Source organism: Ambystoma mexicanum, chromosome 11 (assembly GCF_040938575.1).
Source record: "Ambystoma mexicanum isolate Mex_15411 chromosome 11, UKY_AmexF1_1, whole genome shotgun sequence".
Taxonomy (NCBI): domain Eukaryota; kingdom Metazoa; phylum Chordata; class Amphibia; order Caudata; family Ambystomatidae; genus Ambystoma; species Ambystoma mexicanum.
In genome coordinates, this window is record NC_090934.1 from 986,170,129 (window position 1) to 986,197,504 (window position 27,376).

At 43.1% G+C, this 27,376-nt stretch overlaps 1 protein-coding gene across 2 annotated transcripts in view; it reads left to right on the forward strand.

The window, feature by feature from the left end:
• CARS1 (cysteinyl-tRNA synthetase 1) overlaps positions 1–26,477 on the forward strand; it is a 1,125,505-nt gene extending 1,099,028 nt beyond the window's left edge. For both annotated transcript variants that reach the window (XM_069624151.1, XM_069624150.1), the window contains one exon: positions 26,153–26,477. In XM_069624151.1, the coding sequence (XP_069480252.1) occupies positions 26,153–26,287 (135 nt within the window). In that variant the 3' untranslated portion in view covers positions 26,288–26,477. The remainder of the gene's footprint in view (positions 1–26,152) is intronic.
• The last annotated feature ends 899 nt before the right edge of the window (positions 26,478–27,376 follow it).

Here is a 27,376-nt window from a genome sequence, read left to right on the forward strand (position 1 = left end):
CTGCAAATACCTCATTATCAAGCCAGCCACCGAAAAGCGTATGCAAAGCTATGCGTTTGCTAGGCACGATGGCATCTTGCATTTTCCTTGTCCCACACGCAGGTCTGCGCATGCGTCCCATGCAGGAGAGGTTGGCAAAACAGTGGTCTCAGGCAAGCGGTCAGTGGGACGATTTAGTGGTCGTTTCGCCAACACTAGTACAAAAACATCTCAGGTGGACAAGAGAGAATCTGTTGAAGGGGAATCCCTTCCACGATCCGGCAGTGCAAGCAATAGTTACGACATACGCGTCACTCTTCGGGTGGGGGGGGTTCATCACCTTCATCACACAGCACATGGTCTGTGGACTCACAGCGCAGAACCCCATCAATCTGCTGGAACTTCTGGCAGTATTCAAAGCTTTTCAAGAATTTGAAGAACTAACAAATTCGTCAGTACAGATCCTCACCGACAGCACTACAGCAATGTTTTACATCAACAAACAGGGGGACACACATTATCCAAATCTGTCCAAGCTAGCACAAACAATACGGAAATGGGCACTTGGACGGAAGATGTTCCTATCCTCCCAACACGTTCCAGGGGAACTCAGCACTCTAGCCGACTTGCTGAGCTGAGATCCCCTACCAGAGGAACACGAGTGGCAACTAGACACAGAGGTCGTAGACCACATCTTCTCTCAGTGAGGTTACCCCACACTAGACTTGTTCCCTACAATAGAAAACAAGCAATGCCCAGACTTCGTGTCCAGGTCCCCATACCAGACTCCAAGGGGAACGCCCTATGGATGAGCTGGTCGGGGAAATTTGCTTACGCTTTTCCCCCCCAACACCTCTTATGAACAAGGTGGTGAACAAAATTCACAAAGAACAGATGACGCTCATCCTAATTGCTCCTATGTGGGCGAGACAACCATGGTATCCACATCGGCGCGATGTGCGATTCCATCAAACTCCTATGCCAAACCAATTTACTGACTCAACATGGGGGATTAATAGGGCACCCTCAACCTCACTCAATGAACTTGGCAGCATGACTCCTAAAGTCATAGATTTTTGACATCTAAACCTGCCACAAAGGTGTATGGATATTCTCAAGGAGGCTCGCAAACCAAACACCAGACACTGTTACTTTGACAAGTGGATAAGATTTGTAATTTGGTGCCAGTCCAAACAGATAAACCCCATAGAATGTACTCCATCCCACATTATCCATTATATGCTCCACTTGTTAGACTCAGGGTTGGTATTCAACTCTATAAAGGTTGATTTAGCAGCTTTATCAGCTTCACCACCTCTGAGTGTAAAGTATTGTGGTGGAAAGTCCCTGTCATCAAAGCATTCATGGAGGGACTAGAGAGACTTCACCCTCCGATTTTAATCCCACCGCCAGGCTGGGATCTCAATGTAGTTCTTGAAAAGCTCATGGGACCTCCCTATGCATAAGGCAAGTCTTAAACACCTTACATAGAAGACTGCCTTCTTAGTAGCTATTACTTCCATAAGAAGAGTTGGTGAACTTCAAGCATTGTCAGTGCAGGACCCTTTCTTTGTCATTCACAAGGACAAATCGGTTTCACACACACACACACACACACACACACACACACACACACACCACACACACACACACACACACACACACACACACACACACACACACACCCCCCCCCCCCCCCCCCCCCCCCCCCCCTTAGGTTTTCTCCTAGGTTCATCTCCAAATTTCACGTAAAGCAATCCATTGAGCTACCAGCCTTCTTTCAGAACCCAACCAGCTCAGCTGAGAGAAAAACTCCATTAAATAGGTATAAGGAGGGTGGTCCTTTACCATGTAAACAAGACCAGACCGCTTAGAAAAACAGACCAACTGTTTGTCTCCGTAGCAACAGGCAGAGAAGGGGATCACATTTCCAAAAATGCCATCTCCAGATGGATAGTCAGATGCATACAGCTCTGTTAATCATTATCAAGCAAAGCACTGCCTTTCACACTTAGAACTCGCTACAGAAGGTGTGCTGGAGCTACTTTGGCCTTTATTGCAAATGTCCCGCTAGACACCATTTGAAAAGCAGCTACATCGAGCTCAGTACATTCTTTCACTCAGCATTACTGCATTGACAAACATTCCAAAGCAGATAGACAGGTGGGACAAGCGGTTCTAAAACATCTATTTGCGGCTGGGCCTTCTCACAACCCACCACCTTCTCCTAACACTGCTTGCTAATATATGCATAGCATGTGATATAAGCAGATTCCACAAGCCTCAGAAGGGATACATTCATCCCCGCAATCGTATTTCTGATGCTTTTATCTGCTTAGATTTACATGCGCCCACCCCTCCTCCCCTTGGAGAGAAGGTGCATGTATGTTTATATTAGCTTTATCTGATACATGTCTGCTTTGATACACCTGTACTCACGCTACACTTCATGCTACCTCATGTCAGAAACAAAACAATCTGAGGGACCTCGATGCGCGTGGGATCATGGGTACGGCGGATGTCACACTAGGGATAGTATTACTGGCACGCCCTGTCAACGTCCCTTTTCAAATTTCGAAAACAGCAACTGTAATACTCTGTAGCTTCCACTTGATGTCAGCCTATGCATAGCATGTGAATCGAAGCAGATACAAGCATCAGAAACACGATGTGAGTAATGGATCATATATATATATATATATATATATATATATATATATATATATATATTACATATTTAATATGTATGCCAATGCCATATGCAAGGCCTTGTTAAGGGCATTAGTGTGGGCATTAGTGTGTCAGAGTTTCAGAAAATAACTTTTCTGTTGAACCCGTCCATGAAATAATCTTGAAAAATTCCACAGCAAAATTCTGAGGCAGCCGCCCTGCATGGATATTTTCTGTTTTTTTTTTCATCATAGGCAGCTTCATATATAAAAAAAATGTGATCACGTTTTGGAAAGCTTTTAACATTGAGCTATCTCATAGGGAAAAACATTACAGCTGAAATATCTCAAAAATGTCTGCTTCGATGGAATGCACCTAGGGTCAATTACAAATCCTCACTCCATTCATAACACTCACTTTACGTATTAGGTAGGTTAAGTGTTTGTACCTACATTTTGTTATTTACACAGTTTGTAGACTTTACTTTTTGTTAGATTAACCTTAATTTTTTAAAATATTTTTAAATAGATATTTATATATTAATGTTGTTAGTAAGTAGGAGGGAAATCCGGGTTGCAACCGTTTATAAATCTTAACATGCATTCTCTACCACTTCTCGGAGGGGAACCTTTAACATAGAGGGGTAGAGACTATGTCAGCCTTTAGTGAGAAGCAGTGAGTCATGCAACAATTCATTAACAAAAAATAATAATGCTTTATTAAGAATGTAAAAATTATCAAATACAATATTGATAAACTAAAGAGACAGTTTATAGATGTCAATAAATACACATAAAACTGAAACACTGTAGTGTGTATGTGTGTGTGTATATGTATATGTATATATATATGTATATATATATATATATATATAATATGGAAAAACAAGGAAAGGTGCGCACTCCAATTCTCTGCATGACCTTCCAGGCCACTGGTGTACTCCTCCGACCGGTTTCTGTGCCAATACACGTCATCAGGGAGGCTGGGTGGACTTGCAGCTCACCGCAGGTGCAGGTGATGAAAATCTGCTGCAAGGGCTACTGGTAGATGTAGTCATCTGGTCAGCAGAGAAAACGCTCACGCCCAATCCCACAGTGGAGAAAGGGGGGGGGGGCGGGGGAGTGTAGCCTCAAGTGAGGCACTCCAAAGCCGGGCATATATAACCCTGGTGCGGCACCTTATCAGGTCTTGAGGATTCCATCCCTCAAGGTCCTGCGAAAAATGGAAAAACAAGGAAAGGTGCGCACTCCAATTCTCTGCATGACCTTCCAGGCCACTGGTGTACTCCTCCGACCAGTTTCTGTGCCAATACACGTCATCAGGGAGGCTGGGTGGACTTGCAGCTCACCGCAGGTGCAGGTGATAAAAATCTGCTGCAAGGGCTACTGGTAGATGTAGTCATCTGGTCAGCAGAGAAAACGCTCACGCCCAACCCACAGTGGTGAGCTGCAAGTCCACACAGCCTCCCTGATGACGTGTATTGGCACAGAAACCGGTCGGAGGAGTACACCAGTGGCCTGGAAGGTTATGCAGAGAATTGGAGTGCGCACCTTTCCTTGCTTTTTCATATATTTATATATATATATGTATATGTAGGTGTGTATATATATATATATATATATATATATATATATATATATATATATATATATATATATATATATATATGCTAAAATAGCGAATTCTGTAGCTCTTCTGCGTAGAGGTACTTGTGGTTGTTGAGACCTACATGTTTAATGGCCTTCAATAGAGTATGGATAACTCTGTTGTACAGTATTAAACACACATACACCTGTGTATGAGCGAGATACAAATAAAATATCATATCATAGCCTATGCTCTTGAGCTTCGGCACCTTCTCGAAATGTTTCTGTTCTAAATACTAACAATGGTGAACATTCATCAGGAGATTGAAACTGTGGTCACTAATAATGACAGGACTATAAAGTATGAAGTCCGGTCAGTCTCTGATGAAGCAAAATCCTAATTTGGTAGGACTTGTGGCTGCTATCGTATTACAGGCTCAGTTGGTCAGGGGGCTAGTCAGTTTGTGTCAAGTCTTATAAATGGACCTAGTTCGGGGACACTCTGTAGACTTGGCCATTGGTTGATCTCGGGATAGGTCATCACCGGCAGAGTTAACAGATTTGGAGGCTAAGGGCATCCCTGCAGAGTGCAATATAGCCTTAGTATAACTGTAAGATTGTAACGCGACTATCTCTGGATGGATCTCAATTCCTTTTGTGATGAGTTGTCCTTTAACCTTGTATCTGGCATGCTGTTCTCCCATGTTGTGGGCTCACCAATTGAGTCTGTAATGCGATAGCAGCCACAAGTACTACCAAACACGATGTTATGTTATTGGACATTTGTATAGCGCCTTTCACTATTGGTATGATCTCAACGCGATGTGGGTTGAACTCCCTCAGAGACCGTAGTCCAAGGGAGTGGTAAAATAGGGTGGTAAGTAGTGCGCATGCACTTGGTATGTGTGCAGCTAGAACAAAATGATGTGGTGCGCAGCTGCATTCAGATGCTTGGAGTGGTGCGCAGGTTTTGTGAGAATAGTAGTGTGTGTGCAGTTAGACTGAATAGTCTTAGGTAGCTGCATTCTAGCGAAGGTGGTGTTTGTATATGAGATTACAATGAACAAACATACAGAAGCTGGGTAACTAATAGTACCAGATTATTTGTTTAAATTGAAAGCATTATTCTAAAATAACTTTGCTATATTTGACAATGTTGATGTAAAAATGTATTAGACTGTTGGCCTGCAGCTGCTCTCCATTCTTGATCTTACAAGGCTTTTTGAATGATTTTAAATGTGCATTAAAATGCAATTCCCAAATGTTCTATAAAATGCAATTGAAAAACATAACGTGTAGGGGGCACAGTTGAGGAGTCAGAAGATTTGTGCTTTCTGATTCTGCTCCCACAATCACCAGGAAAGAGCAGTATCTCTTGAAATAGGACTCCTTCTACTATAAAGAATGTGCTTGAGGACTGTGCCTAGCTTCTTTCTCCATGCCCAAGCGGAAGGCTGTCTTCCTTTTAATGCAATCGCTCCCCTTCCCACCCCCGGTGTCCAAGAGACTGACGGATCCGATGTAACTTTATGTGAACCTCTGTGATTCTTCACTTTGTCTGATGACAGTGTAAGTTTACAAATAAAAATATAGCTGCTAGCACTTTCAGGCAAAGAGATTGATAAATTGCATGCAACAAAAAAATAAATATGGAAAACTATTAATAGTATTAGTAAAAGTATAAAACACAGCTTATCACTGCATGAATAGTATCAAGGTGCAGTAAAAATGAACATAATACACATAAAACAGACAATAAAACAGATAAACAAGTCATAAAAACAAGCCATAAAAACATAAACAAATATTTTCTTTAACTTTTATCGAGCATAAACAAAGAAACCTCTCAATGGAATTACGGCACATCAAAGGAAAACTTATGTTTAAGACTGAATTTGAAAGCTGACCACGAAGAGCACTTTCGTATAGCTAATGGGAGCTTGTTCCACAATTAACAGCCCTGTGTGCACATTGGTCTACTCCCAAAATTAGTTGCATTGTATTTATTTACTGACTGACAACAAATCCTTAGAGCTAGACCTAAGGGATTGTGTGCGAATATAGGGTAAGGTCATGCTATAGGATAAGAGGGGGCAGCACCATGAACAATCTTCCATGACTGTATTAGAGCTATCTCAATTTGAGACTCTATATTTACCAAGTGCAGGGATCTTCTTGCTTCAGACACATGGTCAAACCTTTTTATACCACAGATCACCTGCACTGCACAATTTAAAACTGCCTCATGTTTCAGGAGTAGTTTAATCGAAATTCCCAGGTATATTGATAGCAGTATTGAACTTTGAGAGAGAACCACCGCTTGGATTTACATGTTTTTTCTCCATCATATTAGCAATAGTATAGAGGTGGACATGTTTTTTTTTGGCCACCACATATACCTGTTTAGCAAGCCACAATTGATCGTCAAAAACTACACCTGAATTTCTGGCCAACTCCACATGTATAGGAGGAGCTCCATGCCCAGCAGGCCATACAAATGGTAGAGGGGATTCCTTCTATCACCCTTCCCACTGCTGCACCACGTTTCCTCTGCATTACAAGGTTTGTGCAATGCAGGACCTACCTTATACCTGGGGAAAATTACATTTACAAACAATTTTCGAAGACTTTTTGTAATTGTTAATATTAGTTTTTTCACTCTTTTTGAGCTAAATTTCCCGGACCATCGGGGTGTTTACTGATAGGCACCACATTTAATCAGAATCTAATCTACATTGTTCCTGACATGCACTACTTCTCTCTCAAGATCGTGACACAGTAAATACATCCCACAAGTGAAGGTAAAGAGAGGAGAGTCTAAATGAACCGCAGACATAGCTTGTGATATCCAGCTGAAAGCGCTTCTAACATGGTACATGAGGGACTACATCTGGTCTGATCATACAAGAACATTAGCCTTGGTGAAAGATAGGAAGTCGAAACACGTGTTGGCTGTTAACTTTTTGACTGCTTTGACCACGGAGTGAAAAAACATTACAAATTCCAGAAATTCTTTGAAAATTATTTATAAATGTAATTTTGCTTGTAATCAGCTTATAATCAGCTGCCATTATTGTACTGACGATAGTCGATCTGAAAGTTTGTAATTAGAGTTCTTTACTTTGTGGCTAAGCACGCTGTGCCAGTAGTACCCATGTATTTGCTTTGTTGTTTGGGGAATGCCACAGACTACTAGCCAAGCGGCTGGCTGAATTCCTCTTGAATCTTGTGTCTCAGTGCAATTGTATTCGGGTCACTCCATCAAAACAGTATGCACAGATGTACACCTACATAAGCCAAGAAAATGTGAATTGTACATTAGGTCTACCAATTTTTCCTTTGAGCCATGTTTAGACTGGTCTCCTTATCTCAAACATAGTGTTGGCGACCCGTGGTAGATTTAACATGTTAAAAATAAACAATGTGATTGGTCAGTGGAATAAGGGCACAAGTACTAATAAGATGTGCCTGTACTGTAGTGAATCGCCAGAAACCACATTTACACATTTTAATCTTTTTAGCCCCAAATAGGTTATTGTGTTTTGGGAGAGGTACCCTTTCCCTATTTTGATAGTCTCGTTTGAGACGATGGGACCCTAGTTAAAAAAACCTTTTTTTAAAAACAAAAAGAAATCAACTTAGGCCACACAGAGCGGTCTTTCTATCTCAAACTGTCACACCCCTGTTGCACACATGGGCTGACGGGCACGGCTGTGCCAGTAGACAAAAGCCATGGGTGAATCAGGTAAGTGATTGTGTGTGTTGAAGGAGACTGTGTGTTGCGTGGCATGGAGGGGGTATGGAAAGGGGCAAGGGGATATGTTAAGGATGTTTGTGTGAGGGTCGAGGAACAGTGTTTGTGGCATAGAAGAGTGGGGACAGCTGTGTGTGTGTTTTTATTGGTGTGTGTCTGTCTCTGTGATGGGAGTGGGGTTTTGGGTAATATGTTTTTGACTGAAGCTGGTGGGGGAGCAAAGAGTGAGTGTGTGGGATAAAACCCCCCAGTTTTTAAGCTGTGGCGGATCGGTTGACAGTGGGGATCAGCGGGGGGTGAAACCCCACAAAATAGTGATGCATTTAAAATATTGAAGGCAGCATCGAACTGGCTGAATAAAAACCTTTTCGCGGGCAGCCTTCAATATTTGGAAATATACATAGACACAATGCAATGTAGACCAACTTTAAATCCTTTAATTTACGCAAACGTCCCGAAAGCAGCATGGGATCTTGGTCAATTTCTTCACAGTGCACTATACTATGTTACCAATTGAGGTATTTCGTTGCAGTTATTGTTATTTTGTAACTTATTCATTATCTTGTTTTTATTTACTTAGTGTTTCTTGCTGTTATATTGCAATTCTTCTCTATGTTCTTTTATGATATCAGTAGATGGTAGAGCGGAATGAGCAGGAATGTGGGGCTTTGAAGAAGGAGAGGAGAGCAAGACAGCATAATAAAGGAGACAGAGTGGGGTAGGCCAGGAGATAGACAAAGGGCACCAGTCCAAGAGCAGCCATTTGGTAGAAAAGCTACTATACCAGTGCTGGTGGAGACTGTGGCAGAGTTTGCATGCAGCACCAGGGGACTGAGCTTAGCCATTACCGACCCTACAGGAGTCTTGTCCAATATCATCAACGCTTGGACAATCGACCAATGTCTCACAGGTCCCATGAAGCCTAGGTGATGTAACCTAATGCCAAGCAGCGTGCCTCTTGGATAAGTGCACCAAAGGAAAGGTAAAGAACTAAAGCCAAGAAATAAGGGTTGGAGCAATTAAAAACCCAAAGAATGGAAGCAATTGCTTGGCTGATGCTTGGCAGATCAAAAGAGAAGAGGGTCATACGAAATTGCTTACCATTGTCTTGACTTGACCTTATACTTTGGGTTCAGAGATGTGTGTTGATCCTTGACTCCTTAATCTATGGTTCTAGAAGTGGGCTTGCAGATCTTGACCCCACGTAAAGGTCAACCCAAGCCCCAATTATGTCCAAGGAGAGGAAACATTTTCTGTATGTTCTCATTTCCTCGTGGTTGGGAAGGATCACACAAAAGAAGGAACTAAGCATCCCAAGTGGCCCCCAAGCTGGATGCACGCACTATCCCTCTCCCCAGGGTCAGTCTAGTCTTCAGGAGAAAGGGAATGCTGCTGTTTCACCAGAGACTGCTCACATCACCCGTTCTGGTACACTTTACCCGTTCTGGTACACTTTAAGAAGAAATGCTGTTAAATGTAGTCTTGCCAATTTAATTATTTTGAAGGGTGCCTAGTAAGTGCTAAAAAGGAGAGAAATGTAAAAGCAATAAAAGCTGTGATTCTTTTTCGTCTTTGCTTTGCCCCTTTACCTGCACCAGAATATCGGGATAAAATTCCAGAAGCAGATTTACAGCGTATCTTGATTTATTAGATTAATGTATCAATAATATCTTAAATGGCGATCCATTATGTAAGGTCTTACCAGAAGCAGATATGGAGCAGAACTGTGAGGGCCCCGAAATATTTCCAGCTTGATGGTGACGGAAAACTGTTTTATAAGAAAGCTGGTAGTAGTCTCCCCTAGTACACCAAATACCCCATTACAGCTTTGGCTTCCATCTCTTATTGCCCCCACCAATTGAAATCAGTACTCTATTGGGTGTGAATTTGGTCTGCCAATCCATGCCTGAACAAATACAGGGAAGTCCTATTAAGTTTGTTGGGTTATCGTAATGCAAGCTCCCTAGCATGGTTCAAACACAAAAGGGGCTATCTATACTGGTTACATTTGGAGGAGTTGTGGTTAAATCCCTCCCTGATTATTATGAAAGGTAGGCAAAGTGTTATTGATGTGCATGAAGAAAGGCTATGCATACCTAAGCATTAAACGTGTTCATAAGCAATTGGAAACTTATAACATTACCTTTTCGTGTGCCCAATGTACAAAGGGGTATGTAATATACATTTAAACCCATGTTTAACCAAGAGAGGGATATGATCCCTTAACGAGGCAGACGTTATGTGCAGGAAGTTGAAATACCTAGATGTCATCTTTGTGGTCTCTACCTATTTGGAGCAGGCATGGCGGATGAGAAGTGGGATCCTGGCAGTATTGAGTAGTTCTGGCCCCAGCATCAAATGAATTTTAGTCCTGTGCCTGGATCAGACAGCAAATTGATATACAACTAGAGAGACAATTTTAATTCCATCATAGTTTATTTTTTCGTTTTATACAAATGTATTGTGAACATTATAATCTGTTGTTGCTTTCTGGTTTTCCTATTAATGAATTGTATAAATATGTGTGAATGTCTTGGACAGGATTCCAGTTAACACTGTCATCTTTGAAATATGTATTCATTAATTTAAATGCCTTATGAAATATGTATTCTGTTATTCTGTATTTTAATTAATGAATTGTAATAATCAATGTGACCAACTATGTAATTATATATGGGACTAAGGGTTTTATGTGTGATCAGTATCATTGTTTTACTAATTTATTTGCACATTTTTCATCAAATGTATACTTCCTTGTTTATCTGTTCTTTTGTGGTTATTCACAACCTAAATAAAGTTACATCATGATGTCAGAAGATATTGGCATGCCAGAGCAATCAAGCCAATCTCCTGGACTTGTTTAAGTTAGTTATCTTATTGGTAGGGTCAGGAAGAATTATATTTGCACTGAGGACTTTTCTTTCTTTGGGACTTCCTGACGACAGACAAAACACCTTTAGTTTCTTTTAGATAGGTAGGGAACTCCCTCTAGAAATAGGTAAAGATAGGCCCTTTTCTTCTAATTTGAGTAAAAGTGAATTAGAATGTCCTTAAAGAGTCTGACTCCTCTTTCCGACTCACCACAATACATAAGGGATGGATTTGTGATTTACTGAAGGCAGGCATTTTAGTCAATGTCCTGTTCAGCCCAGTAGTTGGCAAGATGAAAGTAGATCTATCCAGAAAGTGTCATGTTTTCTGAGCTTGATTACCCTATATTTCTGTGTCTCAAATGTGGTAAAATAACCACCCTCGTAGATTCAAAGAGCCATCAAACCACAGCCCTGACATATATGGTTAAGCTCATAAGCTGATATTCATGGACCTGCTAGTGAAACATAAAACTGTCGCTATCACATGGTACACAGAGTGCTGGAGGACTTTACTGAAGGCTCACAAAGAAATCCAGGTAAATGCGGGGCAACATTCCTGTCAAGGCAGCAGTAATGCCAGGTCTACCAAAGGAAGTCATCTTCGACTACAGGTTTGCTCCCCTTTTCTAAGTAGATCACCAGTATTTGGTAAAGAGGACCGGGCCAACCACCAATACAGGCTCTCTGCAGCCACATAACCCTTGAAATAATACCTGCCTGGATACTCACTGGGGGTGGACCATACACCTGGCAGTGGCCACAAATGTCTTGCTAGAGAGCCCCAAGATATCTTTAGTTAGTCATGATCTCTAAGAAGGCGAATGGGGTTCAAAGAAAGCTTTGGGGAATATGAAGAAGTCCTATGTTGTAAGCTATTTTATGGGACTGGGGGAGACCAAGGAGGCTGTCAAAATTCCGTGAAGCAGGCCACAGAGGATCCGGCAGGGGCCCAAATCCATCAGTCTCAAAAGTTCCTCCCTTCAATTGAACCCCATTGGGGTCCAGAATAAGACATTACAAGTGCTTGATAGGGGTTAGACACTCCAAAGCAGGGGGGACAAATGGGATAGAAGAGAGGTGCCCTGGGGCTCCACAACAGTAGCACTGTGCTGCCAGGGAGTGAAGGCAGGCCCAAATAGGGAACAGGGCCCTAGAGAAAAGGAGCCACTGCATTTCCCCACTGAAGGAACTTGCCACTGGATGCTGGGAAAATACTAAAACCAACAGCTGTGACGTATCCAGGAATGTGCCCTTATCCCCATGGGGGTGAACTTTCCCATGGGGCCAGGGTGTTGCGTCCACAGTACAATAGATCCCCTGGGGTGGTGCACCAAGGGAGGATAACATGGGGAGGAACCCCTTTGTGGTGTTAAGGACGACCATGTTCAGATAATGCAGTATGCCCCCACATTAGTACACCTGAACCGTTCTCCAATGTTCAATCCTCCCCTCCCTTCTTTTGATAATGCTCTTATTGTCAAGTTAGTTAACCTAATCTAATTGACAAGATTCGAACCTTAAAAAATACAAAGTATGTTACATCTGACTATGTTGTGTACTGAAAAGATAATCAGGAGACCAAGGATCACTCTGGAGAAGCAGCTGGAATGCTGTAGCTTCTCAACAAATGTGATTGGCCCAAAGCAGCTCCCTTTTGAAACGTGGGAGTTTAAACATCGCACAACTGAGATGCATGCAACGAGAGAGCTATTCAGCGAGGCGAACCGTGCATCGGCGAAAGGGATGCAAACCCGCTGGAGGGAGGACTAGAAGCCGAGCATGGTCCATCGAGCAAAGACTGCTCTGGCTGTTGCTGTGTGAAACCTCTAGGCATAAAGAGCATCGGGCAAGCGTCCATCAGAGCGGACATGTCGCCGTGGAGAAGTAGATGCCAGGAGAGCTGCTGCAGACCACGATGAAGCCCCAAACTCTACCAGAGCCTCAATAGACGGAGGTGCTCGGGAAACACTGGTATCTATCATAGGGAAGCAAACCTGTACACGGGTTGCCGAGTGGTGCTGGAGGTCCAGGGGGAGTGAAGGTGTGAAGGTGGTAGCCGGATCAAGAGGATCTAGGACCCTGGGAATAAAGTGAGAGTCTGGGAAACGCACCCATATGAGAAACTGAAACAAAGCTGAATAGAATATTACGAGTCTGAGACCTGCACCCAAAAAGAGAGAGTCCATGTTGGGACTGTTGCCTTTGCCTGACAGGAGATTAAACCAAGCAACTGTGAATGTCACGAGTCTGGGGCTCACACCGAAAGAGGGACAGTCCTTGAGAGGATGAAGGCTTGGCAGGAGTGTATACCAAGCCGCTTTGTATATTGGGAGTCTGGGACCCACACCCAAATAAGTTCATCTAATGATAACTGCCTGGCAGGCGAGTGAACCAAGCGGTTATATTGCGTGTCTGGGACTCGCACCTAAAAGAGGGACAGTCGATGAGAGGACATTTCCTTGGCAAGGAAGAAACCAAGTCATTCACAATACTGCAAGTCTGGGCCCTGCACCCAAAATAAGTGAAGAATACATTGTGCAAACAAATTTTACGCTTGGCAAAAGGAGGAGTGTGCCAAGTTGGTGGGGCTAAACAGGAGAAGAATAAGGAGCATATTCTTGAGAACTGCTCATTGACATTTGTATAAGCAAGTGCAGACCTGAGAGGCCCCAGAAGTAGCGAAACAATATAAGAAGGAATCTAGGGGAAACAAATACAACCCTAACCTTGGAGTCCTACAGTTTTGAACATTTCTTTATTTTTGCCACATGTGATTACTGAAGAGACTGGGACTTTTTCTGTTGTTTGGATCTACAGAGAACATCTTACTAAAAAAAGAAATTGTAAAAAAATATTATATGGTTGTGAAAAAACTCCACACTACATACATTATTAAGGCACTGTAAAATGTTTTTTTAAAGTAGTCATTAATATCAGTGCAAGTGAAAAAGGACAAGCCAAAACAAGCATTATACAATATTTAAAACATTGATTACATTATTACAGAATCGGAAGAATTCATTCAAATACAAACTTCAGAAATGTAGAACTTTTCGCATTCTAATAAAACTCCTCTACATTCAAATTCAAAGCCTTGATAAAAGATTTTGCAATTACAATTGACATGGTTCTACCCACCATAGTTCCATAGTTCACACATACTAAAGTCAGTCTCTCAAGTATCCCATTTACCCAGATTAAGTTTATGTACAGTGTTAAGCACCGAACAGTTTGTCACCCAGTGTTTGGAGGTTTCAACGATTTCTATAGTCTTCCAGAACCTGCAACTAGCCAGGTCGGCAGAGATCCTGCTATGTTTTAACATAATTTCTTTATTATTGAAAAGATTCCATTGAAAATGGATGCAAGTCAGTCAGATCACTTTATTCTGGGTAAATACTCCGAAACAGGGCCAGCGTGCCCCTACTCTTAAGTTCAGCGTTCAAATGAGCTAATGAGTGGTATGAGTGTAATTTATCAATTGTCATAGAATAGTCTTGTTCAAATAGTAGTAACTGTAACGCTCACCTGATTCCCGCAGAGGCGCCGGTCTTGACTGGGTGAATGCCGTATCTTCAAAGGTGATGTGTAACACACGGTTGGCTCTTTGGGCTGGACCTCTGTGCACTGTATGTCTGACTCGAAGAGTAAGATGTCTGCAGAAAATATGGGATTAATGAACTGGGGTTATTGGGTGCCTCTCTCCTCTTCCCTTTGTCTTCCCCTGTAGAACCCCAAAGGTAAACGCCCTCACCTTGGGTAAGTGAACGCCGAGCTCTCCATCTGCCTCGGGGCAGGGTGCCGTAACCAGTTCCTTCACTGGATAAGGGTGCAGGCCTCTTGACCTCAGAGGACTGCTGTCCGTCGTTAACTGCACGAACGGTAAGTTCTGGGCGCTTCAAATGTCTTAAAAGTCTTTTGTAATGATATCTCTTGTTTTGCAGAGTTCCGGCGATGGCGGATGGCGGGCTGATGAGAGTTGAGGATCGAACCCGCGTGAGGAATAGAAGCGCCTGGAAGCACGTAGGTAAGCGCTTGTAGCCTGCTTCACGATGCGCACTAACTGTCCCTTTTATCTTGCAGGTACAAGTTCGGAGCTTTAGAGAAGCTGAAGGGTGCTGGAATACCCACTGGATTCGGCGTGGGAAGGAGTAATGGCACGTGAGTAATAAAGTTGCCCAATGTCTTTAAACGCACCTTCTTTTGTCTTTCAGATGCGGGATGCAGCGCCGAAGGCCTCCGGACCGTGCGAAGAGCTGGTAAGCTTTTATCTTTCAGATGCCGGAATGCAGTGCGAAGACCTCCGGAACATGCGAAGAGTAGGTAAGCCTTTGTCTTTCAGATGCCGGAATGCAGCGCGAGGCGTTGGTGACAGCCGATGGACCAGGTAAGAGATGCGCTGCCACTGAAGACCGTAGTGCTAACCTGTTCTTTCTTTGTCTTTACAGGTGCTGCTGAAGACTGGATTCCAGGATGGTAAGCCTTTGTTTCCTTAGGCCCAGGATCAGAAGCAGAAGACACGATGAGCGTTCTGCTGCAGAGAATGCAGAATAACACAAAGCAAGATTCATCCATCGGGTGTGGTTTAAATAGCCTCCTGTAGTGCTTAGGTGTCTCCTTCCACAGCCACGCCTAGGTAAGAAAAGAGTTCCTGCTTTCCAGAAGAGTTCCAGTGTTCTGAACCTAGGGAGTGGCTCCTGCCCCACCCAACAGGAAAAGTAGTCCCAAACAGAAGAGGATCCGGGGTTCAACTGGCAGGTAAGTAAGCAGCATGGTCTGCTGCAGGTAAGTCCACCCAAGCATTATGAGCCCGGCGCTTCCAGCGCTGGGACTGGGCATCTTTATGAGCCTGGTGCCACTGGCGCCAGGACAGGGTCCAAAAGGTCCCAATTGGGACTGGCTGGCACTCGGAACCGGGGTTATGGGTCTGCTTCCAAGGGAGTCGGGCAAGTCCTGATCTTTTGGAAGCAGAGATCATGACAGTAACTTTATCCTACTTGGATATTCAACCAAGTCCTGTGTTGAACAGCCAAGCTTTTCAAGAATAGATTGACTCAGTGCTTTCAAGGCCTCCATTCTAGGACAACACTGCGCCACGTAAAATGTCTTGAAATCTACATATAGGCTGCACTCAACCCAAATTAGAATTATCCTCTTTAAAGACAGAATTTTCCAATGTGCACAAGCTGTGAGAGACGCTAGGCCCAAGTCATAGCGAATAGCTGCTACAGGGAGGCTCATTGGTAAGTTTAAAGTGCGTTTACAAATCCTACCTTCCAATACTGGTAGATGTTCAAGGACAACATATGCCGGTATCAATTCCATAAAGAAGCTTAGGTATGATCTTCTTTACTTCAGAATATCTAATAACAGGTTTCTGAGAGAAAGTGCTGAACTTTGTATCAATCATTTTAATCTGGTTGGTCCATTTCCCAGTAATTTCATTTAACCAGGAAATGCTATTCTGCAGTAAAGATCTCCCAAAAACTGGAAAGCTCAAGTGGATCAATGGGTCAACACAAGAAATAGGGGAGTTGGCCAAATTCCATTTCAAGGTAAATTTATTTGTACTATTGGAAAATCTAATGACTTTCGATTTAACAGGGTTAACTTGGAGTGTTTTCCCAAAGGAATTCATGAATCGTTGCAAATCCACTTTGCTTGCATCGAATAAAAAAAAGTCATCCGCATAGGCGAGCCATTGAAAATGTAGATGTCACAGTTTTGGGGTAATCAACGAGGCTTCCTTTTGGGCATCCATTATGTCTGCCAGATATAAATTGAAGATGCAAGGGGCAACAACACATCCTTGTCTTACCCCCGTCACAGTTGAATATTCTCTAGATAGGTCACCACTGTTGTTCAAGCGGACACGTTAACAGTATTGGTATGAAATCGAATAAGTAGGTTAAGGAGGCCAACGGGGATGCCCCAGCTGGCAAGTTTCTTCCACACAAGTCCAAGGTAAAGAGCATCAAAGGCTGCTTTGAGGTCAATAGAAGCTCTGTAGACAGCCTCATATCTACAGCTTCTTACCAGCTACTGGATTGAGTTAATTACCAACCTGTTTAGCGTAGTTCCCATCTGCCTTGTAAAGCCTACTTGCCACTTGGAAATTCGCTCAGTCTCCGAAGCCCAGGTTTCTAAATTTTGAAGCACAATTGAGGCAAATATTTTGATATCTGTGTTTAAGAGCGGAATTGGTCGGTAACTGAGGGAATCACATCTATCGCCTCTTTTAAATATTGGGATAATGTGAGCACTGGACCATGACGAGGGGAAAAGCTTCAAAGGCTAAGATGTTAGTGAACAGTGTTGATCGGGTAGTGGCCCACGTCTCCCTATCAGACTTCAAACCTGGTTAGTCAAACCATTAGGACCAGGGGGCCTAGAAGAGCTAATAGTCCCTAATATCCTATAGATTTCGTCTTTACCAAGTCCATCTGCGAAAATTAATCATCATCCCATTCGGGAGTTGCCACCACAGTACTCGACCCTGTAGGATTTGAAAACGCTTTTTCAAAATTCAAACCTATTCCGTCTCTCATACTTTTTAATTTGGAGTAGCGATTGCAGAGCCTCACAGTTATTCACTATTTGACAAAAAGCAGTAGAGTTCTTATCTTTTAGGCATAATAGCATGGCTTATCCGTCCCTGTGTAGTCTGTTTGTCTTTGTTTATTTGAGCCAGTTCCGATGTGCCTGGTGAGTTTTTCTAATCAATTAATGTGTTTCAATCTGATTGCCCTAACTGTATTTTTTTAGTAGGGCTATCCTACGTCACAGTTCTTTTTTTCTTGATACCACCTTTTTATTATAGACGGGTTTATGGTTTGCCTTAATGGATAACCACCAACCCCTGAGACAACCCCACTTGCTTTTAGGTGGCCTAAAAAACTGCTAAATTCATTGGGTATGAGGGTTTTATACATCCAAGATTGGTCCGCTTAGTGCAGATAGGCAGCAAGAGAGGAATTCACCCTGATTACCTTGCCTGCATTCCAGCAAACTTGAGTCCCAGAACCCCTAATGGAGGGATCCAGGACACCACTTGTTCTAGAAGCCCTCACACTAAGGCACACCAGTGTATTTCACAAGAAATTAAAATCAGCTTCAAGTATGGCATGGTCGCTGAAAGGGGCGAAATTAGCTGTGACGCTTGTACAGAAGGAACCTAGTTAGTCATCCACAAATATATAGTCTAGTATTTGGCTTGCAGTACCATTCGTCCATGTAGGACGCAGAGGGCCTTTGTAAAAAAAACGCTTTGTTCTGGGACCAAAGCCCCAAATCATACATGGAGGAAAGCCACCTCACACCATCCTTCCTTTTAGGGGCCACAGTGACATCTTGTCCTCGTACTGTGGACTATTCACAGAGTAAATACACTTAGTTGAGATTACCCAACAGCACAATGTGGCTTAGTGGGCATGAGTCGCGCCATGTTTGAATTTGGGACGTAATTTCTGTAAGAAAAGTTACCAGATCACCAATCCCTCTGCCAGTAAACATTTACCACCAACAAATCCAGTGGGGCACGTTGTCCCAAAATAACATGAGTAGCAAGGGCACGTCTGGTAATGCTAAATGAGTTCTTAACAGTGGCTTCTGCTGAGGAACAGATGAGTGTTAATAAGCCCCCAGAGGGGTGACCCAAAAGGCGTTGTGTTGCTGATTGGCTGGTTACTACAAAGCCATCTAATATTGGTGGATGAGTGAGATAGGTTTCTTGTAAATGTATTATTTGGGATAAATGTAATTTAGCCCCAAGAGTGGGTTCTGAAAATAAAGGCCTGTGACACTTCGTATTCCATGTTATGAGTGACCATTGATGACCCCTATCAGGCTCTAGTGTCTGAATATCATCCTTACTTACGTGGGGCTGTAAATAGCCACGCCCAGTTGTTAGTGTCTTCAGAGTGTAGTACTTTATGCTTCAAATATTTGATCACATCAGCTTGAGTGGTCCGATCACCTTTCCTAGCTTCAGGCTTGTAGGCGGTGACATCGAATCCCAAAATATGTATGCTGTCACCTTCCTTTAAGATTGAATCTGGAATTAAATTCCACTATTGCTCTCTCCGTGCGACCGTGTAACACATTCAACCCTTTTTATGTCAGCTGAAGAGATACCGCTCAAGTTGGGAATTTCAGCCAATAGTTGCAACATCGTGGGGCGCCGCAATATAATTTCCTTATTCTCTGCGAAAATATATTCCAATAGGATACTCCTAGGCATATGTGTTCTCTCAAGGGGCTTCTCAAATGTTCTAGATTGATTACACATTTTAACACCACCCTTATAATATGGACCCTTCAGAAACCTGTCTGGCTGTTCTTTAACCGATGCAACCATGTGCTCCTTTGATTGGGAGTCCCAACTAAGGGGACTGTGTTAAGGTTCTCCAATGACTTAGACCAGGACCATTCATTCCCCTGACCATATGTCCCACTGTATGATCTGTATCGCAGCTTTCATATACAGTGGGATTTGAGCCAAGTCCTGGTCAGACACCTCCATTCTTAAGGGATTTATTTGCTGGAGATGGCAAAGGATCCGTAGAAGTGGTAGTTGGCCTCAGACCCAACGAGGGGACTTCAGCCCATTTGCCTGGGCCAGAGCGCATCACACAGATATCATCAGAGCGACTATCCACCAGATTACAAGACCCTCTCGATTTAGTCTCAAATAATTTGTCCAGTGGTTTCTGATTTTTAGCCAATTGTTGTTTTTTCCCTGTTGATCCTGAAAGCAGATTTCTAATGAGGGGTTGCTTAAAGAATGTGGATAGAAACTGTTTAGATTGCTTTGTATGGTTTTTCCTATTCCCCCCAAGTTGTTCTATATGGTCAACCACTACTTCTTGTTTTACTTGTTTGATTGGCAGTAGAGGAAAATATAGTTGGAATACCTCTCTTCCCGTTATTGAAAGTGATTTTTGTTTTGTTCTGAGTAGGTGGCAGAAAAACAGGGGGTACTAATTTGCCTACAAAGATGACCACATCCTTGCATTCATTTGCAAGAGGAACATCATCCACACAATCCCTCACCACTGCCCCCTTAGCTACACACATCTTTTCCTCAAGCTCAGGGCTTGAGGTAGTAGGCTTGGTCTCTAATTTCATTGTGTTCTTAGGGCAAAAGCACGATTGAGGCCCCGAGGATATACCACACAGTTCTCCCTCGTTTGTATCATTATGCATAGTCATTAAATTATTCATTTTAACTAGCAAAATATTCAAGATCATAGTAGTATTAATGACATCAGATTTCAGACCATCATATAATTTCACCATGATACATAAGACTTGAATAATCTCAAACAGTGTTTCATCTGAAGGGACCTTCCACCTACGGTTGGACCCGGTTGTGGGTAGGTAAGGTCTTCGACGGGAATCAAAAGGAGGGGGAGATGTACAAAAATACAAACACTCAACACGCCGATTGTTAGGGTCATTAAAGTCGAAGGTAACATCATGGGTCGTGAAGTCAAACAAATTTGAAGATTTGCACAGAGAAATGTCTGCATTTCGATCAGGAGAGAAGGAAGCATTCATCTCTTTGTTATCCTGTATCTCTTTAAACAAGTCCACCGCAATGGGTGAGACAGGTAGTTGCAATGTTAATTTAAACTGTAAGTCTTTGGGAAAGAACGTTCTTATTAGAATGCTTCCTGTGTCTTTTAGTTTATTGGAACCTTTAAGGTTACTTCGTAGTGTACTCATCGATTTGCTTTGTTTTACACTTGTAGTCAGTAACCCTTTAGGAGACGGGGCAGAGGTAGAATTTCTACCTTCAACATTTCCTCATTTGTAATATACTGGGATAAAAGACTAGCAATTGTGATAGATTTTCCACTCCACAGATGCATCCACACAGTGAGTGATAAAGTTCACAGCGTGGGTGATTGAAGCAGTATTGAACGGTTCAAAGGCACCAACCCAGCAGTCGCCGTTCAGGAGATCTCACTTAACGATGTAGATGCTATTAATGGGGGTGCACAGACCGTTTGATACCACTGAAACCTAGCCCAAACGTACTCAAAAAGCCATTCATGTTTTATATTTGTAGATAGTCCAAGCAATCCCGGATCAAAGGGGCAAGCCCCCACAGCCTCCAGGCAACTAGCTCTGCCGTCAATTAATGTATGAAAAAGATCAGAGCTTCTGTGTTGATATATTTTACAGAAAAGAGAAGAAGAGGACAAAATGTTTACCCGCTCTCCACTCGACTGCAGACTGCAAACACTTAGCAGCCCTGCATCATGGGTGCTGATGAGTTTTATGATGTAATGCCCAGGCAGAGGGAGGAGCTACAAGCTGCTACGGCATCCACTGAAGAAAGACCCAGCAGGGAATCTCCAAATTAATGCTCCAGTAGAACTGTGTGCAGACACTGCAGACTGCAAACACTTCGGTTCACACTTTGCGGCCCCGCTTCGCGGCGGTTGATGGGTTTTATGATTTAACACCCAGTCAGAAGGAGGAGCTTCAAGCTGCTACGGCATCCACTGAAGAAAGACCCAGCAGGGAAACTCTAAATGAATGCTCCAGTATAGTGGTCTGTAGACACTGCAGACTGCAAACACTTAGGTCCACACTTACTTTAGCAAGAGATCACCCATGCACATTTGGTTTAGGTTATTCGTGTTAGGGACCGAAATAGGCTTTTTTGAGATGCTACAGTGATGTAATTTATAATTTGGACCTTCAGACAATTGCCTTAGTTTTCTTAGAGGCAGGGAAACCCCTCTTAAGTTTAGGGACAGAGAGGCATTTTTTCAACCCTTTTCCATTTAATAAAATGTTCTACCCAAAAACTTGCCTCCATTGTGTCCGGGCCTTACTTCTGCACCCTCACAGAGCCCATACAGTAACTCCAATAAACAGGACAGTGGGCCTCATTCTGAGTACCATGAGTTGATGAATACCAGTACTTTACCGGTCCGGCCGACTACAGGTTTGCCAGTGTGGCACCTGGGTTACCTCCAAATGGAGGTAACCCAGGTGCCCTACCAGCAAAAAAGCCCTTCGGTAATGATGGCAAATCCCCTCATGGAGTCCATGATTGGGGATTTACATCGGCTTTGCGAATCCGTCAGTGAGTGCGGGAAACAGTGTCTACATTTGCCGGTATTCTGGCATCTCTACCGCCAGGGCCAGAATGAGGCCTAGTGTGTCTATATCCTCTGCGCCGGACATTCCATTTAAGACTGAGGGACACTTTTCACTGTTCCTGTTGCAGTACTAATGACAATGTCCCCATTGTCTTTGACAATAGGTTTGTTCTACCACTGCAACTGCTGCTGGTCACTGTACCCCAATAAGCACAACAATGTGAGAGGAACTTTGCCCAAAGAATTGTTTGTGTGACCTGCTAATGGATCTCCTGATCTGTGCCCCTGTGGACAACCAAACACAACTAAGCAAATATATCAACTTTCATGTGCTGCGCACACTTGTTCCCTTGAAACAGGATCCTCATCACTCGTGGACGCCAGCATCAAATGACATGCTTTCTTGGTAATACCTGGAGCGGTAGGACTGACCTGCACCTGTAAAGAACACAATCAAAAATTCTGGCCAGTGTTGATGAAGGCTTGGTCCACGGGTAACTTTTGAGCGAAATGACAGCAATCTGAGAACCAAACTCAAACTGGAAGAGCCAATCACCTTACTACAATAAGCAGAATTCCTTTGTTATGGGCCTCACGAGCAGGCCTGCGTAAAAACAACGCCCAGTGTGCAGCAGGAGGTATGGGAGTTGCAGGATGGCAGTTCACTGAAAGAGTTTTCGGATCGGTGCGGAGGGGAGATGGAAAATGAAGAGCAGAGCAAGTGGTGGAGTTGAGCGAGTAGGGGCAATTCGAATGGGGAAAGAGAGCAGGTGAGTTTGTAAAGATCACAAGTTGGTGAAGCAGAATAAGGACGAGGAGGAGAGAAAGAGAGTCGGGAGATTGTTGGCAAAGATTAGGAAGTGGTGATGAAGAATGTGAAGGAGCCAGATAAGAGAAAGAGAACAGAAGAAGTTGAAAAAAGACTGAGGCGGTGGAACAAAATGATGAGGAGTAAGGTAGTTGGATAAAAGAAAGAGTGTGCAGGAGGTGGAATGATGTCAGGTAGTAGACTTGCTGAAGAACAGACACTTGGAAATGAGAAAGAAAGCATCAGAAAAGATAGAAGGAAATCCTGTGACAAGTGGAAGAGAGGCAAAGCTTAGAGGAGTTGAAGAGGGCTTGAACATTGTCATGCATCAAAGAGGAATTGAGGTAGAGCAAGACAGTGAAGGAGACACCGAAGGATTGAGAAAGACCTAGAGAATGCCAAGTGCCCATGTCCAGAAGCACTTGCTTGGTATAAAGATTACTAACACAGTGCTGAAGGGGATGCTTTTAGAGTCTGCCAACAGCACCGGGCTTGGCCTTTCCTGTCTTCTGGTCTAGCATCACCAAGTTTGTAGACCCGACCCATTGTCCCCACAAAGGCAAGGTGGATGGAACCTGCAAGGTGGGTGGAACAAAAGAGAGCGACATTCTAATACTTTTATTCCAGTCTGCTCTAGTCCATTGACACATTTACTATGTAAAATATACCCTTTTCAACTTTATACTTTGGGCTCCTGGATGTCTGTTGATTGCTCTGCCGCCACAGTGGATATGAGTATGTAGGCACCACTGGGGAACAGACTACCCCTTCTATTTTATTTACTTTGGACATTGCTGGTGACCCTAATAGAGCTGGAATTTTTGAACACCGACAAGACTCTTCACTTACCTTCTCAGAAGATAAAGTACCAAGATTGGTTGCATTCATGTGTGGTCAATGCCTTATTGACTGTTATAATTGCAATACTGTATTGTAAACCAGCCATCCTCCCTCCTATGATTTGCCCATGACTGCTCGGCCATTATCTCTAGTTAAGCCAGGGAATGCTGCAGGTGTCGTGACCCTTAACCCTGGCCCTCACTGGCAAGTCAACCTTCCAGTTAGGGCCAGATGAAAGGACTTAAAACCTTATCCAAGACTCTCTTGGAGTCAGTCCTGGCGCCTTTGGCGCCAGGCTCATAACCATCATGAAGACCAACATTAGAATGGGACTATTTAACTTGGGGGGGTTCAGCCAACATGGAGGCACACACATAGCTCAGTTACAAGGAACTGAGCTCTGCACTCTAGTCCTTTGGGTGTGGCAGGCCTGGGACTACTTTCCCTGTACTACTTTGGGTGTGGCAGGCCTTATTTTACCTGGACTACTTTACCTGAGACTATTTAAACCACACCCAAACAGCAGAACACGCTTCGTGTTATACTGCTGTGGGCAGCGTAATGCTCAGTGTCCGGTTTTTGATGCCAGCTAACCTGAAACCAAGGACCTGCAGAGAGAGAAAGAACACTACGAAACTTACCTGGAATAGTATCCTGTCTACAATCCATCGCCGACTTCAGTTCCACTCACCTGAAGGTACGAACTCCATCATCCGGCACTGCATGCATCCTGGAATACCATAACCTGGAAAGAGGAGGAAGAAAGACAGCATTAATAACCGTTTACTCACGTTTCCTCCCGAACGAAGAAAGCCACACAATTCTTACCTGGCCAGTCATCTCCTGGTCAGTATCATTGCTGGAACATCACGGCGCTTGGCGAGGAACATCGCGACCTGCAAGGAGAGAAAAGACACAGGTCAGCAATATAAAAGGTGAAACCGCGCTGTGCATCGCACATTATCACCGGACAGCATCGCGCACACCACGCTTTCGCCTACCGGCCCATGTTCGTCTTCAAAATACATGACAACACCTGAGGAACAGAAGAACTGCATATAAAGACTGTAAAGCAGCAAACCTACGGAGTCGCAGCAGGCCTGTATTCCCACAGGGGGCTTACACCAGTGAAGTAACTTGGTCGCTGCTCGCCCCCCATATCTACACGCCCCTGCCACGAGAAGCAGGACGGAGAATCCACCTTTTACAATATTAAGGTGAGGAGAAGGCCCACGGGGGGAGGAAGGAGTTGAGGCCAAGGGAGGTGGGAAAAAATAAAGACTATCTGGCATTGAATCCAGCTCTCCTATATTGCAGACACATCTTTAACCAGAGGTTTTACCAAGGGACCGGGAGAGGGTTTGAGAGTACAAATCATCCAACCAGGGCTCGGAGGTGTCCCCGTGGATACCAGGTGAGCGTAACAGCAGGCCACCCTATTGCCTAGGCCTGGGTGAGTTCTTCTCAAACCCTGTGCACAGGGCAGAGAGTAGCCAATTTAACACTTGCAAGGTTGGCCAATAATGGTCTGTTCTTTCTAATCAACAAATAATGTGTGCAGCAGCATTTTGAGTTGAGGATTTCCCATTCAGCCAAAGGGAAATGCAAATGATGAATTCCAGGTGGCAGTAAAATAATGCATTCATCATATGTATACAGTGGACCATGGGACAAAATGTAAACACAAGATTTGTGATTTCAGGGGAAAGTCAGAATATATAATTATTTGGAGGTTGCTTATATTGAGTGATGGTGAAGTGTAGATAGACTTCCCGTCGGGATATAAAGAGTTGTCTGCGAGGTTGTTAGGCTAGCTGTTAACTAGTATCTCCATTTTAGTACAATGCGTTTGAGGTAGTTAACAGACACCATTCTTAAATGGCTACAAGCATCTTCACCATTTCTCTAATTGATTAAAATAATTTCTTGGTGTCTTTAATTTATAGGGATTGCTCGATCAGAAACAGTTTCCCAATTCCGCTGGGACACCTGTTGAATAAGCCACACGGATGAAAAGAATACAATTCTGTTTCTAGTATTTAAAGTGTTCTGGGATATGTGTAATTCTGATTTCTTTTAATAACGCTGTGACTTGTTCATTGGTTCTGTACCAAACGACCGCAAGCATACTATGACATTCTCACTCTTATGATACCATGCTGTATGACTTATTTTTGATTTGTTAATAATGAAAAGTTCCCTTGTCTTACACAATTCTTGTGGAGCTCCACCGTTTATTTACATGTGTTCCCAATTAAAGTGGAAGGTACAAACGGTGCAAAACAAGAGAATGTTTAAAATCTTTAGAGGTAGCGTAAATGGGCTCTGGCACTGTGACCTTAGGCATTATTATGTAGAACTAACATGTTTCCTTAAACTATTTGTAAATACATTCTCAAACATTGAAACAGCTTAGCATCTAAATGAAATATTGTACAGCAGTCTTTGGAATCAACTGATGAAAACCGAACAACCTTTGTTTTACTGAGATCTTCTCTAAAGAAACCACATTTTTCTTCTTTTAGGGCTTTCCAACTTACGATGCTGAGGGAAAAGAAATTAGCAAAGGACAAACCAAGAAACTGAGGAAACTTTATGAAAGCCAGGAAAAGCTGTACAAAGAGTATTTGCACTCACTTCAAAATGGGACTGCAAACTGAGAAATATCAGACACTATTTTACAAATACATGAGAAAACTCTGAGAAATAACTCAGTTTTTACTGAAATGTATCCAAGCGTCCATGTGTCATGGGCTACTTTACAATTTTTACTGAGATCTTTTGTGAGGTGGGTTAATATAACTTAATTTGGTATACTGTGATTGTCAGCAATAAACTGTAAAAAATGAATGCATTGAACTTTTTACTGTGGCAAAGTAATAGAGCAGAACTGAAATGTGTACTTCGGCCTGGTCCATGCAGACTCCCTACCCATATGAAAGTGCATTTTAGTATCCGTTTAGGTGCCTTGTGTATCCAACCAATTGATGACTTAGGTCAGCACTATCAGCTGACACACTGTGCTTGGCCTTTTTATCACTTTCTACTTTTTTTTCAGTGCATATTTCATGAACATTTCCACTAGTTCTAACACATACCTACTAACTCTTGAGGGAAACCTAAATGGGCTTCTAAAGAATATGATCATGTGTTCTTTGAAGAGAACACTACATTGCTGTGAACTTTTTATCTAACTGTCATATGCACACATTTTGAGCTGCTACATGATGGAAAACTGCGCTATGTTTTAAATGTGTGAAGGGGTAATTGCAGGTGTCTCTACCTGCCCTTCTTACTCCTTGGACCCTCTGTAATTTCTAATGGTACCTTCCAATTGGCACATATTTGTGTCTACCGTTGAAGACCATGTCAGTGCAGGTTTTTCAGTCTTTGTGCATCAAATTATCTGGTAGGATTTCCACATTAAAAACACTGCTGCATTACATGCTGTTGGTGTGTACCATAAGAGCACTGTTGTTGAGATTCAGAGTGTTTGGTATGATTGACAGAAGCAGGGCATAACATGGGAGGAAAGATCACTCCACTGTTCCTTTTGGCATCTCAAAATCTAGTGATCATCCATAAACTCTCTTGTGCCCAATCTTCAACTTGAACAAGAGACAGGAGTAGGATAGAGTACGAGATTGCAAAACAAATAACACACAAGGCCAGAAGACAGAGACAACAGGAATCTGTTAAGTTTTCTGATAGACAGAACTCCTGCTTGTCTGTGGCACTGTCTGCTGCTC